Raw genomic sequence first — 15843 nt, forward strand, 5'->3', positions numbered from 1 at the left:
GATGAGGGATGGTTATGGCCGCTCGTCGATGCCGTCCATACCATACCGACCGCGACCACGTTTGTTGGTTTTCGGTTTCGATTTTGTACCGGCTGGCTGGCTGGCTGGTTGGTGCTTATTTGCATTGCGTTTCGGTGTCGGCATGTGTGCGTGTGTGTGCGTGTGCGGGGGATGAGTTTCTCACCTCCTCACCCTTTCAAAAACAGCAAAACCCAAGCCAGACCGAACCGATGAACGGTGTAGCGATGCGAACGATCGCACGCATATTTAGTGATTATCGGTTTGTACCTCCCCCCATCCCCCACCCCCTACGGTACTTTATCCCTTCATCCCCGCCTGCCACGTATCTACGGGTACACCTGTGTGTACGTTTGTGTGCATGTGCATGTGTGTCACCAGCGCCGGCTGCCGATTTCCGCCGATTTTATGCTAATGATCCTGCTGATGATACATGTGCGTATGCACCCTACCCTCCTTCTACTCCTCCCCCTCCATTCTCCCTATCTTTCTTCCTCCCTTTCTCGCCACCCAACTCGCCACCCAACGCGCCACCCAATGCATTCCCGCAGTGGAGCACCAGGCGCCTCCATCGACGGCAGGCGCAGCTTCTGGTTTGAAAATGGCGTATCCACAATCGTATATGTTTATGCTTTTCCGTCCGATTTTCGGACATTGTTGTACGGTACAGGAAAACCTTAAAACCTTCCCCCGTCCTAATCAATTTCGTTCCCTTCAAAGTAAACAATTTTAAAAATGTAATTGACGAATTATGTGAATATGCCAACATCGTCAGCAAGGTCTCTAGTTCTTAATGGGCAGTTTTCCAATGTGTATGAGCCTTGTCAAATGACACTGACGGTCACCTAGGACGTTCTTCGTCTGCAACTCGTTCCTCACCATCCTGGGAGTCTTTTTACCACTTGTAAACATTTTTATTTAACTTAGAATAATCACCATAAGATTTCTGCCAATTCTTAAGCCGGCGATACATGAAGCGTAAACTCAAGCGTAAATATAAAATTAATTTACACTTGAACATGTTTAAATGACCGGGTTGAGACGCGTAATCTGAATTACACTGAACTTTTATGGACTTTTGTGAGAAAAATAGGATCTTTTTTCCGAAGAAAAAGATTAAAAACGCTAGTAATGATCACTCACTATTAATGCAAACCACAAACAGGAAATATAGTGAGGCAAATCGCTTGCAAACAGCGTTTACGCTAGGATTTATGCTCCATGGACCTATAATCTTTTTTACACCGTGTAAACGGCAAATGTAAACTTTTTGGCATTACATTCTGAGTTTATACGAGAGTTTACGCTTCATGTATCGCCGGCTTTAGCTCAAATACATTCGTCATAGCGAAAAACAAATAATGCACTATAAGCCAGTAGCTCACAAAAAAAATGTATAACTCAAATACTAATCTTTATTTTGCCGTAAAACTTGTCACGGCTATCAATCACAGTGCTGACAACCTATAAACAATCTGAAATCTAGAGAAAATCCGTTTACACGACACTTCTTCTGACTTTCGTGACACAGTAGTATCGTGCCGGATCATAGTACAGTGATCGACATTCGTTTAGCCGAAGTAAGTTCTTCCAAGTTTGTTTTTTGTCTCAAACTAGCCATCCGTTTTTCATTTTTACTTACTGCTTGTTGCTTTTAAAAATACTACATTTATGCTTTTACCAACGTATCCTTCGCTGTTGGTATCAATCCCATACGGTTTTGCTGTGAATTTTCTCCCTATTTTATGATCCATTAGTGCACTAAATGTGCCCGATTATTACTGTTTCAACCATATTTCCTTTAATGTTCTCAGATATGTGTTTGCCGATTGCTAGTTATTTAATGTAGAACCCGATTCTTTGACTATTATGGACACTATTCTGTTCACATTTCTGTTTTGTCGAGAAATTATTTTTACTATTGGATACCTTACTTGGAAGAATATCATGGATGGATTCAGCTCTGATCAGCGAGTTTTTTAAGCAATGCAACGATTAGAGTGGCCGTAAACAAAGTTGATTGTTTGTCGCTTTTCCTCCGTAAGTTAATTAGCTTTGACCGAATTCTTTTAAGGGGGGGCTTCGGTAATTTCTTACCATAACCAATCATTTTTGGCCATTTTTTGTGACGTTCAACCATTCAACGTTATTCAAGTGTACGTCATATTAAAGTGCAACTTTTGAAGAATATTTGGTTCTATTTTGGGGACGATTTATTAAAAACTTCATCCATGGCATCAAATTTGAGCAGTCGCGTCCTCGATAAGATACTTTTTACGGTGCCCATCGTAGCTGCGTCATGGGTCATTAGACAAATTCAAACCGCTGCTCGTCTGAAAGATTAGAAGATTATCCAGGTAGTTCCGTCAATTTATTGATGAATTCCCTATTTTTTTATTTTTGGCAGATTTTTGAAGTTGAAAAAGTTATGCTTTTTGCGATTCTGCCAATAAAAACGATCTTTACATAATTGTTAAATGAAAAGTATCAACAATTTTAATGATCTCTCGACGGGGTTACCTGGCAAAAAGTGTGCAGATTATGTGTTAAAAATTTCAAATTGATCGGCCCAGTAGTTTTTACGGTACAATGGGCACCGACTTTGAAAACGTTGGTTTTCGGGAAACGCTCTTCAAAGTAGCGAGCTGCATGGAGCCTTGTCTGAAACGCGGATTTAAAAAAATCTGTAACTTGGTCAGTTTTGCTTCGATTTATCCAATAAAATTAACACTATGGTCTTCAAAGGATCAGCGTTCAGAGAAAAATGTTAAAAGTATGTGTCACAAAACAAAATTAAATACCGAAGCCCTAATGGGGGTGCTCGTTAAAAACTAGGGTGACTAAGCATCTACCTGAGTGCTACTACTGAACAACAAATACAAAAAACAATGTTTAAAAGAAACGATGGGGCTGGATATTCGACAAAATCTTCGTTTCTATGCCTTATAAAACAGTTGTCACATTTATGTTTGTGTAGTAACATGCTCAACACACCTCTATTAAACATACGGCTCGTCCGTCCTTATATATGTTAAAAAACATGCTCAACACAAGCGTAAGGACTTTTCGGACCCAAAACTTGACGTTTGTAATTCGAGAAAAAAATATGTTTTAGTTAACATTGTGCGCAGTTACTGATTGTGTTTTAACTCTGCTGTTGGGTTTACATAAAAAAAAAACTCACTAATTTTACTTTCGAGGACTATTTGATCATTAGTGTATTTTCTACATCGGTACGCAAGTGATGTGCCGTTATACTCCTGTCTATCACTGTATTCTAGTGGTTCAAACGCCCCCCCCCCCCCCTCTCGGTGGACTTTGCACAAACACATATACACACAAAGGACATTCGCCGAAGGTGCGAACAAGGTTCACCCATATTGTTGGACATTGGCCAGACCAGAGGTGGGCCAGAAGGTGGGTAATACGGCTGTCATCGGATTCGCGCGCGCACGACATCCCCAAATGCCGAATGATGGATAGGAAAGTGGCAAGTTGGCGAGTGATGAGTCGATGAGACCTTCGTGTCGATGCAACACCACATTGCATGCATTTCATTGATTTCTGGATTGCGCGGACCCGATTGGCATCGTTCGGGCAGCACGAGAGGACTCAGCAACACAGAATGGAGCGAAAGAAGAACCGAAAAAACCGAAACAGGATGGGCTAGTGTGCCGCCCATACCTCGTTTCTACTTGCTTCCCTTGGTTTTGTTTTTTTGCTGTCTGCATCGAGGGAGAATCGAAAAACAGGAATCGATCGATCTTCCGTACACTCATCGGCACAGACTCAACGCCAACTGCGTCCGTCCGTGTATCTGTGCGTGTTGGTGGTGCTGCTGCTGATTGTGGTGAATCGATTTTCTGGCCAATTACGCACCGGGAATAAATTTCGACTCCAATGTCCGTGTCCGTGAGTGTCCACGTGACGTCCGGGACTCGGTGTATATGTGTTTGGGGGGGGGGGGGGGGGGGGGGGGGAGGAGGATGTCCGTGTGATTGTGAGATCGATCATAAATTATGAGGCAACATGCTAATGTTGCTCCGGTACGGCAGCGACATCAAATGTCCTTTCGTCCCCTCGCCTCGGGCTCGTGAACGTCCTTCTCGCTTTCTCCTCCTCCTCCTCCTCTACCTCCTCATGATGGTGAACCAGCAGCCATCGTCGACTCCAATTAGGCAAATTGAAAACTTATTCCACGAGGGCCCCCCTCCCAGCAGTCCAGGGTGAAAGACCAGCCTCCTTCTTCTACCTTACTGGAAAATGGGAGCCAAAGTGTAGCGAAGAGAGAGAGAGAGAAGCAAGAGAGAGAGAGAGAGAGAGAGAGAGAAGCAAGAGAGAAGCAAGAAAAAGAGAGAGAGAGAGTGGAAAGCAATTCCGTTCTGGTAGCCGGAAATAAATTCGGTCCTTAAAAGGAAACATAAATTTTTTCCCTCCTCCTGCCCCCCCCCCCCCATCCCCGCAACCCCCCTTCGAAGCTACGTGGCCACCGATTCCGTTGCTTCTTTGACGCCGTGCAGCAGCCTTTGTAGCTGTAGCGTGGCCAAACTAGCGCCGGCCAATTCATCGACGGCCATTATCTACTCGGTTTTGTTAGAAACTCACCGCCCCCCCCCCCCCCAACCTCCCTTTTCCTGCTCCACTCCCCTCTCTCTCTCTCTCTCTCTCTCTCTCTCTCTCTCTCTCTCTCTCTCTCAATTCTTCTGCGTGTCTGCTTCGCCGTTCGTTGCTTTCTTGCTTCCTGTTTGTAGTTTGTAGCGGCACCGGCCACCTTCCGCTGCACCAAAAGTGCAGCTGTGCACCCCACCCACCACCGCGTGTGCCGCGTGGCAGCATTTTTTTGTGTGCTCATCGCACAAACGCCGAACCACACACGGCACACAGAATGATAGAATGTGTTACCCAAAAAAGGGGTGTGCATCGCGCCAGTGGCGGCGCGTTTAATCACAGTCCAATTAGGGACCTTTTATACAGGGCGCAATCAGGAGGATCGGCCATGGAGAAGGAAGAGGATGAGAAATCACGAATTCCCTACGAAAGGGAATGGGGTCGGCCGGTGTGTCGCTGCGCACTGGACAGTGGACAGTTGGCAATGCAGCAATCTTCGTGTTTTCCTCCGTTTTGTTCGGTTTTCCTATTACCGGGTGTATGCATATCAAACCGACCTTTTTGATTAGCGAACAAAAAACGCTTATTCATGGAAAATGGAGAAAAAACATTATTGTCTAAAGTTATGGCAATCTTTAGTTGCACATTTTAACTATTATAATATATGTACAGGGTGAGGCAAAAGCACTGCAACACATTCAAAACGCCATATGCTTTTCATTTTTGTTTGAATTTTCTTTTAGTAAAACCAAAAAATGTCGGGAATTTTATAAACTTTCAGAATCAGTTTGGTTTTTTTTCGATATGTTACTTTTTGGATGAATTATGGCCTTGGGACCGTAAAAGAAACCATCGCTCGTTGCCCACAGGGTGCGGTTGTGGGAATTTGGCTCATTCTTGGAGAAGCGTTTGCTCACGCTGGTCAAAACTATGCCATTTTTTAGTTCTAACCTTGCCCTTCAAAATGCCGCAAACGGAGAAGTCCTGCGCTTTTTGCGCCCATAGATATTGACAGCCCATGAGACATGGAAATGAGGTGTGAAATGATTTTTTTACGCCAATCTCATGTCTCGGTTGCTTTGAGGGAAGATACAGAGTCCTGTTGGAATCTCTAGCGATTGCGTATGAACTGTTTGCATTTCTAGGAATGCAATGAACTTTTTAATAGCTTTGGCAAATGAATTTGTTGATTCATCTCGGATACACCGAACGAAAATGTGCGAAGAATGGGACAAATGGCATGTTATGGCATCTCAACCCATTATCAACGCCGGCTTATGCGTCCTGGAATTGGAAAGTTCTTTATTTATAGCTCATTTTGAAGTATTGGTTGGATGATTCGAGCTAAAATTCATTCGTCTACACCATTTTGAGAGATGCTGCATCGTGAAATTTGTTAAATTCGCTTCATAACTTATCGATGTTGCCGTTTCTTGCGGTCGACTTTCAGGGTGTCTGGCAACTCTACCAGTATCACAGTAACTAATTATGGTCCGAGATCTAATCGATTAATTCACATTTAAATGCTGGGAGGCTCTAACGATACCCACTTGTGGTTTTGTTACCAAATAAAAACAAAAGAAATTGACACCATTGAATTCCATCACGAATACCTTTTTTTCTGATTATTTCCCACTAAAATGCTTTTGTACGCTTGCAAACAATAGATTAAGCTATCACTAGAAAACGATCTACCAGGTGTCAGGCGAGTGGCTTAGAAATGGCAGCAGTTTGAATTTTGTTGCAGTTTTCTTGCCTGAAGCTTTGCCAAAAAAAAAAAACAATCGCCAATCGGTACCTATTTTTCAAAACTCATTCATTTTTTTACAATTTTCGCAAAAAAAGGAAGCACTGCTCGGCCATCATCTGTTTGCCCTGTTTTTTCAAATGGAGGCAGTAAACCAACAGTAAACCATCGATAGCTAACGATGTTGGTTTTTGGGAGGTGTTGATGATTTTTAGGGTCGTATTTATAATTGTTGTGTATTGGGATTCTTCAAAAAAATTACCAGTTCATTTATAAAATCAAAACAAGACTGGTGCGTTGTCTCAAGAGTGCTAAACCAGTCACCGACTCGGAGTACACCGTGTCCAATATATTCACATAGAAATTCAATCAGCTTTATTTTCTTAATGGGTAGACCATTTTCTATCATATTATATACCATTAGATGAGTGTGCATGTGCTTTTCCTAAAAAAATGGCCTCAGAAAAGTTGGCAAGTTTGGGGCCAGCGATGCGGTTCGCTTCCGTTTGCCAGCTTCCGGCATGTGAGCCGCGGTGCTGGTGGTATTATGTTGCCGGTTATTGGTGCGAAGGGTGGCTTCATTGCCTGGCGCTTTCGCTCATCCAAGCTGAGGTGAGGATAATCAATTCTTCTTCGTTCGCACCTCTCCCCCCCCCCCCCTAGGACCCCTTTTCCCACACTGGATTTTTGGTTGTTGTGATTCTTCCCGTGGGCGGTGGTCGATGCACAGAGGGGTATTTGCGTGAAAATGTGGTCAAAACCCCCTTCGCATAATTTTTTGTTGTCTTCAAATTTTGCCTTGCTGACAATTTTAAAAATTTCTACACTGGTTTCTTCACAATTCTGGTTACACATTCCTGCTACGTTATCAGTTTTAGCTGTGAAGTGGAAGGATATAAATAGCCGAAATAGGTGCGTCGCGCCATTCTTGTCAAAAAAAATAGTGATAGTCAAGATAACAGTCTGTTCTTGATATGCACGAACATCTACGAAGGTAGTAGAATAGTTTTGAAGTGCTTTTTATGGTTTGAAGTTGAAAAATAATCACAGCTTTTTTTATCAAAAATGAACCTTCGCAAAAACACATGGAAAAGTGCAAATTTCAACTTTAGTTTTCTCTAAAGCCCGGCAATGCCCGGCAAAAATTCCGATAGCATTTGAAAGAGTAAGGTCTCTAGAATATAAAACCAGTTGAAATTATTCCTCCTTGTTCCACTTTACCGATTTTTCGCTGATTTAGTGAAATATGAGTTTTTCAGAATTTATCGCCCATTTACTGTATTTGCTTTTATTCTCCAGCCTCTTTCTTGGTGATATTTGTGTCAGATACTTAGAAAATGCACAAAGAAGGTTTTGGACAACATACTTCAATATGCTGAGAAGAAATTAGCTCATCTTTTGGAGTGACCTTCAGAAATAGACAAAATGAAGGTGTTTGAAAAGAAATTGTGAGATTAAAAGCAAATTTCATGCAAAAATGGATGGATTCCGATATCAACTGGATGATTTCAACGCTTGCTTATAATAAATGGTTGCAATCTAGAGTGAATTTAATGTTTTTGGGTAAGGTAAACGCTATAAATGGGCGACCCCCCAAAGAGAAATAACAGATATTATAGAAGTAAGAGAGAGAGGAAGATTCATGACTAAGAAAAAACGTTTTCTTGCTCATATATGCTGGAATTGCTAGAAAACATTATTTTTTTACTGTTTTTAAATCGAATATCAACCATATTTATAACGAATAACAGCATTAAGGGGTTTTGGCCGGATTTTGACGCAAATACCCCTCTGTGCGATGGTTGTTCGCTGGATAAAGTGGGGCGGGGAGGCGCATTCAATCAATCGATAACACCCACCAATTCCTCCTTGCCGTAAAGTGAGCCAGTTTAGGCAGGTGTTGCACGAGAAATCAACTATTCACAAACCAGTGGAGCAACGCCCGGGCAAAAGCAAAAACTGGCTCTCCGTTCCGTTCCTGACCAAACATCCGCTCATCCTCCTCTGCAACTCTACGTCATATATTAACACACACACACAGGGGCACATGGCCAGGTGCCAAATAGGTTGGAAAAATGCATTCCATTCCACAGTGAGAGAGAGACGAGAGAGAGAGAGAGAGGAGAGAGAAGGGTTGTGGTGGTTGGTTCAATCAAGCTTCGACCACTCAATGCAGGGTTTCGCCAGTCACCCACCCACCCACTCAGCCCCAAAAAGGGTTCGCTATCTGTCTCTCGGTCCATCATGCCCCTTCCTATCCGCCCCTTCCGATACCGTGGCCACTGCAATCACTTTAATGGAAAACCAATATTTCGCCTTCCTAGCGTCGAGCGCGCGCTCTTTCTCTATCTGAAGTGTATATACCGTTCTTCCAGTATGAAACCCAAGAAGGAGCAAAACAAAAACAACGTTTGAAGTTCACTCACTCACCCGTGCTCTTCGTGCTCCTCTGTTGCCGGGGCGGGGTGGGAGCGACGGGATTTCGATCGATCCGGACGTTGATGCTGGTCAGTGAGCCGGGAAGCCTGGTCTGGCCTGGTCTGCTTCGTGCTTCGTGCCACTATTGACAGTTGCTGCTCGGTGGTGTGGATGTGTGTGTGTTCGGCTGTGTTTTCTTTGCTGGAACCGCTTCCGCTTTTGCCGCCAAGCTCATATGGGCAACCGGAAGCGGCAGGCAGAGAGGCAGTGAGTTGTCCCGGATGGTTGTGGCCACAGGACGACGAGAGGTGGAGAAGAAGGAGGGTCATCTTTCCGACTGTCCAGCACTTTATAACGCCTGGCACGCCCAGGTGCTCTCTCTCTCTCTCTCTCTCTCTCTCTGTGTCTCTTTGTTCGGACAATGACGTAGGTAGCAGCGTTACGACGGGACAGACCACTTAGTCGGTCGTAAATTTTACAATTTTATGGCTTTGAGAAGGAGAAGGGGGAGGGGGCGGTGGAATTGCGGAAAGGTTGGCTTCATCTTCACCCTTCACACACGGACACACAAGCCGTCCCCCCCCCCCTCGGTCCCCTATGGCGAACGCACTCGGAATACCGAATGAAGTCGTTGAAACAGATGAACCTTTGCTACCCGCCCCATGTCCCCGTACCCCCACCCAATTTCAACCATTCGGACCCTTCTTCGGTCACCGAAAATATCGTCAGCAACGCAACCGAGTGAGCAAGCGAGCGAGCGAACGAGAGATCCCATAAAACGCAGTTGCCCGCTTGCGGAAACAAACCGAAACCAAAAGCATAGACTCGGCAGCAGCAGCAGCAGCAGTACAAGTGCGCCGATTGGATCCGACAGGCGCGACCACGGTGCAATAACCAAGATATGATGACCCGGGTCGCTGTGATGTTGGCGGCAATAAAGAGAGAGAGAAAAAACTGGTAGCTTTGAGCGAAACATGTACACCCAACAAAGCAAACGAAGGGACGTAGCAGAACTGCTTGCAAAGTTGTTCAGATGATAGTCAACCATTTGCTTAAGATTGATTCGGGTAAAAAAGGGCCAATTTTTGGCGATTTTTTGTGCAGTTACCAACTGAACCTAACTTTCCCAAGTGAATGTTCAATACTAAACTACAACTTTTCAAGAACATTTGGTAGTACTTTGGAGGAAGAGTTGGTTGAAAACATTCCAACTCCAAGGCATCCATTTTTGAAGGGCATATTTGCAAAAATGTACATTGTCCGGTGCCCAATCGTAGCAATCGTGTGATGGATCATCTGAACTACGGCAACCAATATTCTTTTGATAGATTAGAAGTTTATTCAGCCAGCCCCGTTGAGTTTTTTTTTTTTAATTTCCAATTTTTCAATTTTTGACAGCTGTTTGAAGAGAAGAGAAGTGATCACACCACAGGTTGAGGCAAGAAGTGACGCAAGTGGGTATCGTTAGAGCCTTCCGGCATTTAAACGTGAATTAATCATTTGGATCTCGGACCATAATTAGTTATTGCGATACTGGTAGAGTTGCCAGACTCCCTGAAAGTCGACCACAAAAAACGGCAACATCTAAAAAAAAATGTATACGTTTAAATGCCGGAAATGCAATACTTCAAAATGAGCTCTAAATAAAGAACTTTCCAATTCCAGGACGCATAAGCCGGCGTTGATAATGGGTTGAGATGCCATAACATGCCATTTGTCCCATTCTTCGTGCATTTTCGTTCGGTGTATCCGAGATTAATCAACAAATTCATTTGCCAAAGCTATTAAAAAAGTCATTGCAGTCCTAAAAATGCAAACAGTTCATACGCAATCGCTAGAGATTCCAACAGGACTCTGTATCTTCCCTGAAAGCAATCGAGACATGAGATTGGCGAAAACAGAACATTTCACACTTCATTTCCATGTCTCTCATTGGGTGTCAATATCTATGGGCGCAAAAAGCGCAGGACTTCTCCGTTTGCGGCATTTTGAAGGGCAAGGTTAGAACTAAAAAGTGACATAGTTTTGACCAGCTTGAGCAAACGCTTCTCTTACAATGAGCCAAATTCCCACAAAGCACCCTGTGGGTAACGAGCGATGGTTTCTTCTACGGTCCCAAGACCATAATTCATTCAAAAAATAGCATATCGAAAAAAACCAAACTGATTCTGAAAGTTTATAAAATTCTCGACATTTTTTGGTTTAACTCAAAAAAAATTCAAACAAAAATGAAAAGGATATGGCGTTTTAAATGTCACCATGTATAATTGGTAAATGATCGAACCAGGTTCGTCGCTTAAACGGGCAAGTCGTTTGATTCGTACCAAAGAACGGCACAATTTTGAAGAGTTGTTTATAGAAAGCTCTCTACCTATGCATGTTTTTACCGATGCCATGATAACCTACACCTTTTCAAATATATTTAGTGGTTTTTTTGGAGGGGACGATGCATTAAATACATCATCCATGGCATCAAACCCCAAAGTGTATGTCTGTGAAAAATGTTCTTTACTTTTTCCGGTGCCCGATCGTAGCTGCGTGATGGATACAAATGAAAAAGAAAAAAAAGATGCCGAAAGTTTTCCTCCACAAAAACGAATGTGCCGGATGCGCATCATCTTTTACTCATCTTGCAGCTGCACATTCCAGCAAGCATGGGCTTGTTTAAGCAGTAACAAAAGAGGCGTTGTGTGTGTCCACTTGTTGAGAGCAAAAGAGCGAAAAGCGTCTTCGGCGCTCGAATAAGATTGCACAGCGAAAAGCGTGGGGGTGAAGCGGTGGATAGGAAGGGGTGGTAGTTGTTAATGTTGTTTTAAACCCCCGTAGGTTCTAGCGGGGTTTTCCGGCGGGAATGATTACAGTGCAGTGGCTGCAGGAAGGGAAGAAGCCCATTTACCCTAATGACATGCAAATGAAAATGAAAAGCGATGTTAGTGAGAGGGTAGGGGGGGGGGGGGGGGTTGCGATGAAAAAGTGAAGTAAACCCCCGCTTACAGGTGGAGCTCCGCGCAAAAGGCACCAAGTGAGAGCTTTGTGTTGTGTTGTTTATGTATCCCACCGCTCTCCAACCCTCCCTCCCCCCGGATAGCTTTAGTAAGGGATGAGAGAGAAAGGGGAATGGGGGGGGGGGGATGCTTTGATCCTGGCCCATCTCTCCATTTGGAATGGTGTAGAGCGAGGGGGGGGGAGCGTTTTTCCACCGGAGTGAACCGGGGGGGTGGGCGGAAGTTGACGAAAGGGTCGACCAGTGGGTGGTTTTTGTAAAGCTCATCGCTCCAGGGACCAGAATCACATTCTCATCGCTCACCGCTCACGCCACCATCATCATCATCAACGGAGCCGTCTTTGTTCGTGGCGAACGGAAGTGACGTCATCGTGGCGTGGAGTCATCCCCCAAATGCCATTCGGACTACGGATGCCGGACGACCAGGGGCCACCGGGGGCCCTCCGAGGTCAAGCAGCGATAAAAAGGCATTTGGGGGTGCAAGGCAGCCACCGCGAATCGCCCGACAATCGAGGGCACATCAGCATATACACGAAGCAGAGCATAGGAAGGGGATCAGGAGGAGGAGGGCGGCTTTTATGTCTTCCGCCTATTCACTGCCTTGGCTGGCGATAGCGAGGACACCCCCGTTTCCGCTATTTTTTTTTTTTTTTGTTGAGAAGGAAAACGAGGGGTGATGGTGGAGAAAGCTCGTTCCGGCAATGCTGAAAAAAAACCAATGAGGGGTATGAGGGATGATGCTAGCTGTGATATGGCTGTGCGATGTGTCGTGGTCCATACTCACTCGGGGGCTTTCCATTCCCATTAGCAGCAGTAGCAACGTGATGATGATGATGATGATGATGATGATGATCGCACCCCTATTCTAATGTCCTGTTTTTTTTTCAATCTCTCTTTCTCTCTCTTTCTGTCTTTCTTTGTCTCTTTCTCACTAACAGGTGAACATCAGCAACACGTGGACACTGCCGCAGGAGGGCTTCTCGGTGTTCTATCGCTACTTCCGCGACAAGATCTCCTGGTTCGAGGCGGACGCCGTTTGTCAGTTTCATCACGCCAATCTAGTAACGGGTACGTGCGCTAGAAATCTCATATCTAACACACACACACACACACACATACACACACGTGGGTGCACCGGTTGTCCTTTGCCCTTGGCTAACGTACAGTGGTCGGCATAAGTAAAACCCCACCTCTATGGTCCACCACATTTTCGACTGTAAATTCGTCATGTTCGGTCGCAAAGGCCTTATGATTTTTTTGCTAGACGCTCTAACTTTCCTCTCTCCAAATCACTTATGTCGAGCTTGATAGGTTTGATAATCTCTTTTAGAAAATTCTTTAAGTGCGAGATGGTCGATCGCGAATGTGACAAAAGTAAAAGCCCACCGGCAAGGAAACATGTTTATCAATTCACATGGGCCACTCTTACCGCAGATTTCCATTTGCAGCCATTTTGACATGGCTTTCGCATGTTTTCAGATATGTTTTCAGATATTATCTCATCGTATTGCTTCGTAAAATAATTGTTTTTGATATAAACATCGTTCACAATGGGAATTTTACATTAAAAAATCCCATAAATTCGCAATCTGAGCTTGAAGAAGGTGATTCTAGACGATTAATACGATGAAGATGTCAATAAGAACTTATACTTTTAGCGATTCGTTTAAAATCGTGTTCCTATTGCTCCACAAAATTGTTTCCTCGGGCTGGACTGAATAAATCAAAGAATCCTTTCTGTTGTCAAAACAAACAAACTAAAAACTAAACAAACAAACAATACCATGGTTTGCTTTCTATCAAACTCTCTATCGACGTATTGCATTACAATCCAAAATTGATTATTCTAAAAACAATAAACTACTTCTCCAGCCTTCTTTAAGCATGAAAACATATGTCCGGGAGAAATGAAAACGATTCAGCTCAGTTTTGGATGAAACGGAAGTCTTTTAGCATATCCATTCCTGCACTCATGTGGTGCTGATCTTCCGTGGCATACTTCGCTCCAAAATTGACAACGAAAGGGATGCTATGATTGAACAGATAATTAGTTTCGATGATTTCTTAATCTCTGGAGTTTTTTTTACATTTTTTCAATCATCCATTTTCCGAGAGCGTTCGAAATTGAAACTGTAAGCTACTGATCCAGGACATTAGTACTTGGTTCAAACAATGATTAACAAGCAGTTTTCTGATGAACACATAGGGTCTGCTGTCCGTTGATACACCCATACTACGTGCAAAAACCCAAGCGCAATCGACTTTCTACTGGAGATGCTAGGATAAGTGGATTTAACATGTGTAAACAATAATGGAGGCCACGTAAAACATTAAAACAGACGTAAATAAAAGTCCTATTAAAGATACAGTAACCACAGGGCTCTGTCAGAGTTCTAATAATATTTATTGCAAAGTGGCCTTTTACTTTTGTCACATTCGCGATCGACCATCTCGCACTTAAAGAATTTTCAAAAAGAGACTATCAAACCTATCAAGCTCAAAGCAAGTGATTTAGAAAAAGGAAAGTTCGAGCTTCTAGCAAAAAAATCACAAGGCCTTTGCGACCGAAAACGCTGAATTTACAGGCGAAAATGTGGTGGACCATAGAGGTGGGGTTTTACTTATGCCGACCACTGTGGCGGCTGATTGGAGCTCTAACGGAGCTTCTCTCTCTCTCTCTCTCTCTCTCTCTCTCTCTCTCTCTGGAGCATATGGTTCCGGTTCCGGGACTAAACAATCAAATCAAATGGGGCTGAGTGTGGGGAGGGGGTCCACTCTAAGGCAGCAAGAAGGAGCAACAGAGAGATACATCTTCAGTACCTAGAGAGCGAGAGAGAGAGAGGGAGAGGGATCGCGGTGGCTTTAAATTGTTGAGAAGACATCAATATTCATGAGACAGTCGGTCATTGTGGGGGCAAACGGGGATAGGTTACTCGTGGAGTGGATTCGCGAATAACCGTTGCCGTTGCCACCCCCAGCCGGACCGACCTACCAACCCACTTCCATTCCATTCCACCATAATCCCCGCTCGACGTTCACGTTTGCAGAACGTACGGAGTTTTCCTTCCTTTTCCTAAGTCCATCCACAACTCTCTCTCTCTCTCTCTCTCTCTCTCTCTCTCTCTCTCTCTCTCTCTCTCTCTCTCTCTCTCTCTCTCCTTGTCGATCTCATTCTCTATTTCACTCCTCGATTGACCCAAGACCCGATTGTTTGAAGCAGCCTTACTTATTCATGCACATGTTTATACATTTATTCGATCATTTTCGAAGTGTGGTGAGGGGGAAAGGGGGTCGTAGCGGAGTGTGCCTGGGGACACCAAGGATCACCACGGACACAAAGACCATTTTGGATGATTTTGTGTTTTTTTTTTGCGCCCCAAAATAGAGGAGGTGGTCGGGCAATTTCGCTCCTCGTCAACCTCATCGAGCCAATCCTCGCCTGCGTTTGGTGAGGGATGGGAAGGTAGTGAATAGAAGAAAAAGGTGGTGGTCGGTACAGAAGAAGAACTAACACACACTAAAACCCATCGTAGCCACCCATTCGCCACCTCTGTGCCATCTGGACTGCGATATTGGCTGGGTGTAACAGCCGCCATTCAAAAGGCCAACATCGACTTCGACGCGTCGTCGGATTGGAGCTGAGGATCGCGGGACCACGAAGGCAAAGCACCACGGAGTGCAGGACACGGACGGATTTTTTTTTCTTTCGTTCTTTCGTTTAACAAACAGAGCGAATACTAAATCGTACGAAGCGCGGAACAGAGTGGTGGAGTATGTGGGTCTGTTTGAAAAATAAGGTATTTGCAAACAAATTGAATGCTGTGAAACAACTTCAAGCAAACTTAAGAATTGAAATTACCTAAATAACTCCCTAAATGCTGCCAAAACAATGCATAATGCCCGATAAAGGGTCGCCTTTTGTATGCCGAATGAAGGCGGTCATTTGATCGATATCATTTTTTGAGTATGGCACAATAAATGGCATAGAATATCCTAAATAAAACTGGTTTGTTTTCTACAATCGGCTGATAAATGACAGAGTTATTCA

The 15843-nt window shown here is 44.1% G+C and overlaps 1 protein-coding gene across 4 annotated transcripts in view; it reads left to right on the forward strand.

The window, feature by feature from the left end:
* The window catches only part of LOC126569625 (polycystic kidney disease protein 1-like 3), a 131599-nt gene that overhangs the window by 53689 nt on the left and 62067 nt on the right, over positions 1-15843 (forward strand). For all 4 annotated transcript variants that reach the window (XM_050226866.1, XM_050226875.1, XM_050226856.1 and 1 more), the window contains exon 3: positions 12734-12863. In XM_050226866.1, the coding sequence (XP_050082823.1) occupies positions 12734-12863 (130 nt within the window). The remainder of the gene's footprint in view (positions 1-12733; positions 12864-15843) is intronic.

This window comes from Anopheles aquasalis, chromosome X (assembly GCF_943734665.1).
Source record: "Anopheles aquasalis chromosome X, idAnoAquaMG_Q_19, whole genome shotgun sequence".
Taxonomy (NCBI): Eukaryota; Metazoa; Arthropoda; class Insecta; order Diptera; family Culicidae; genus Anopheles; species Anopheles aquasalis.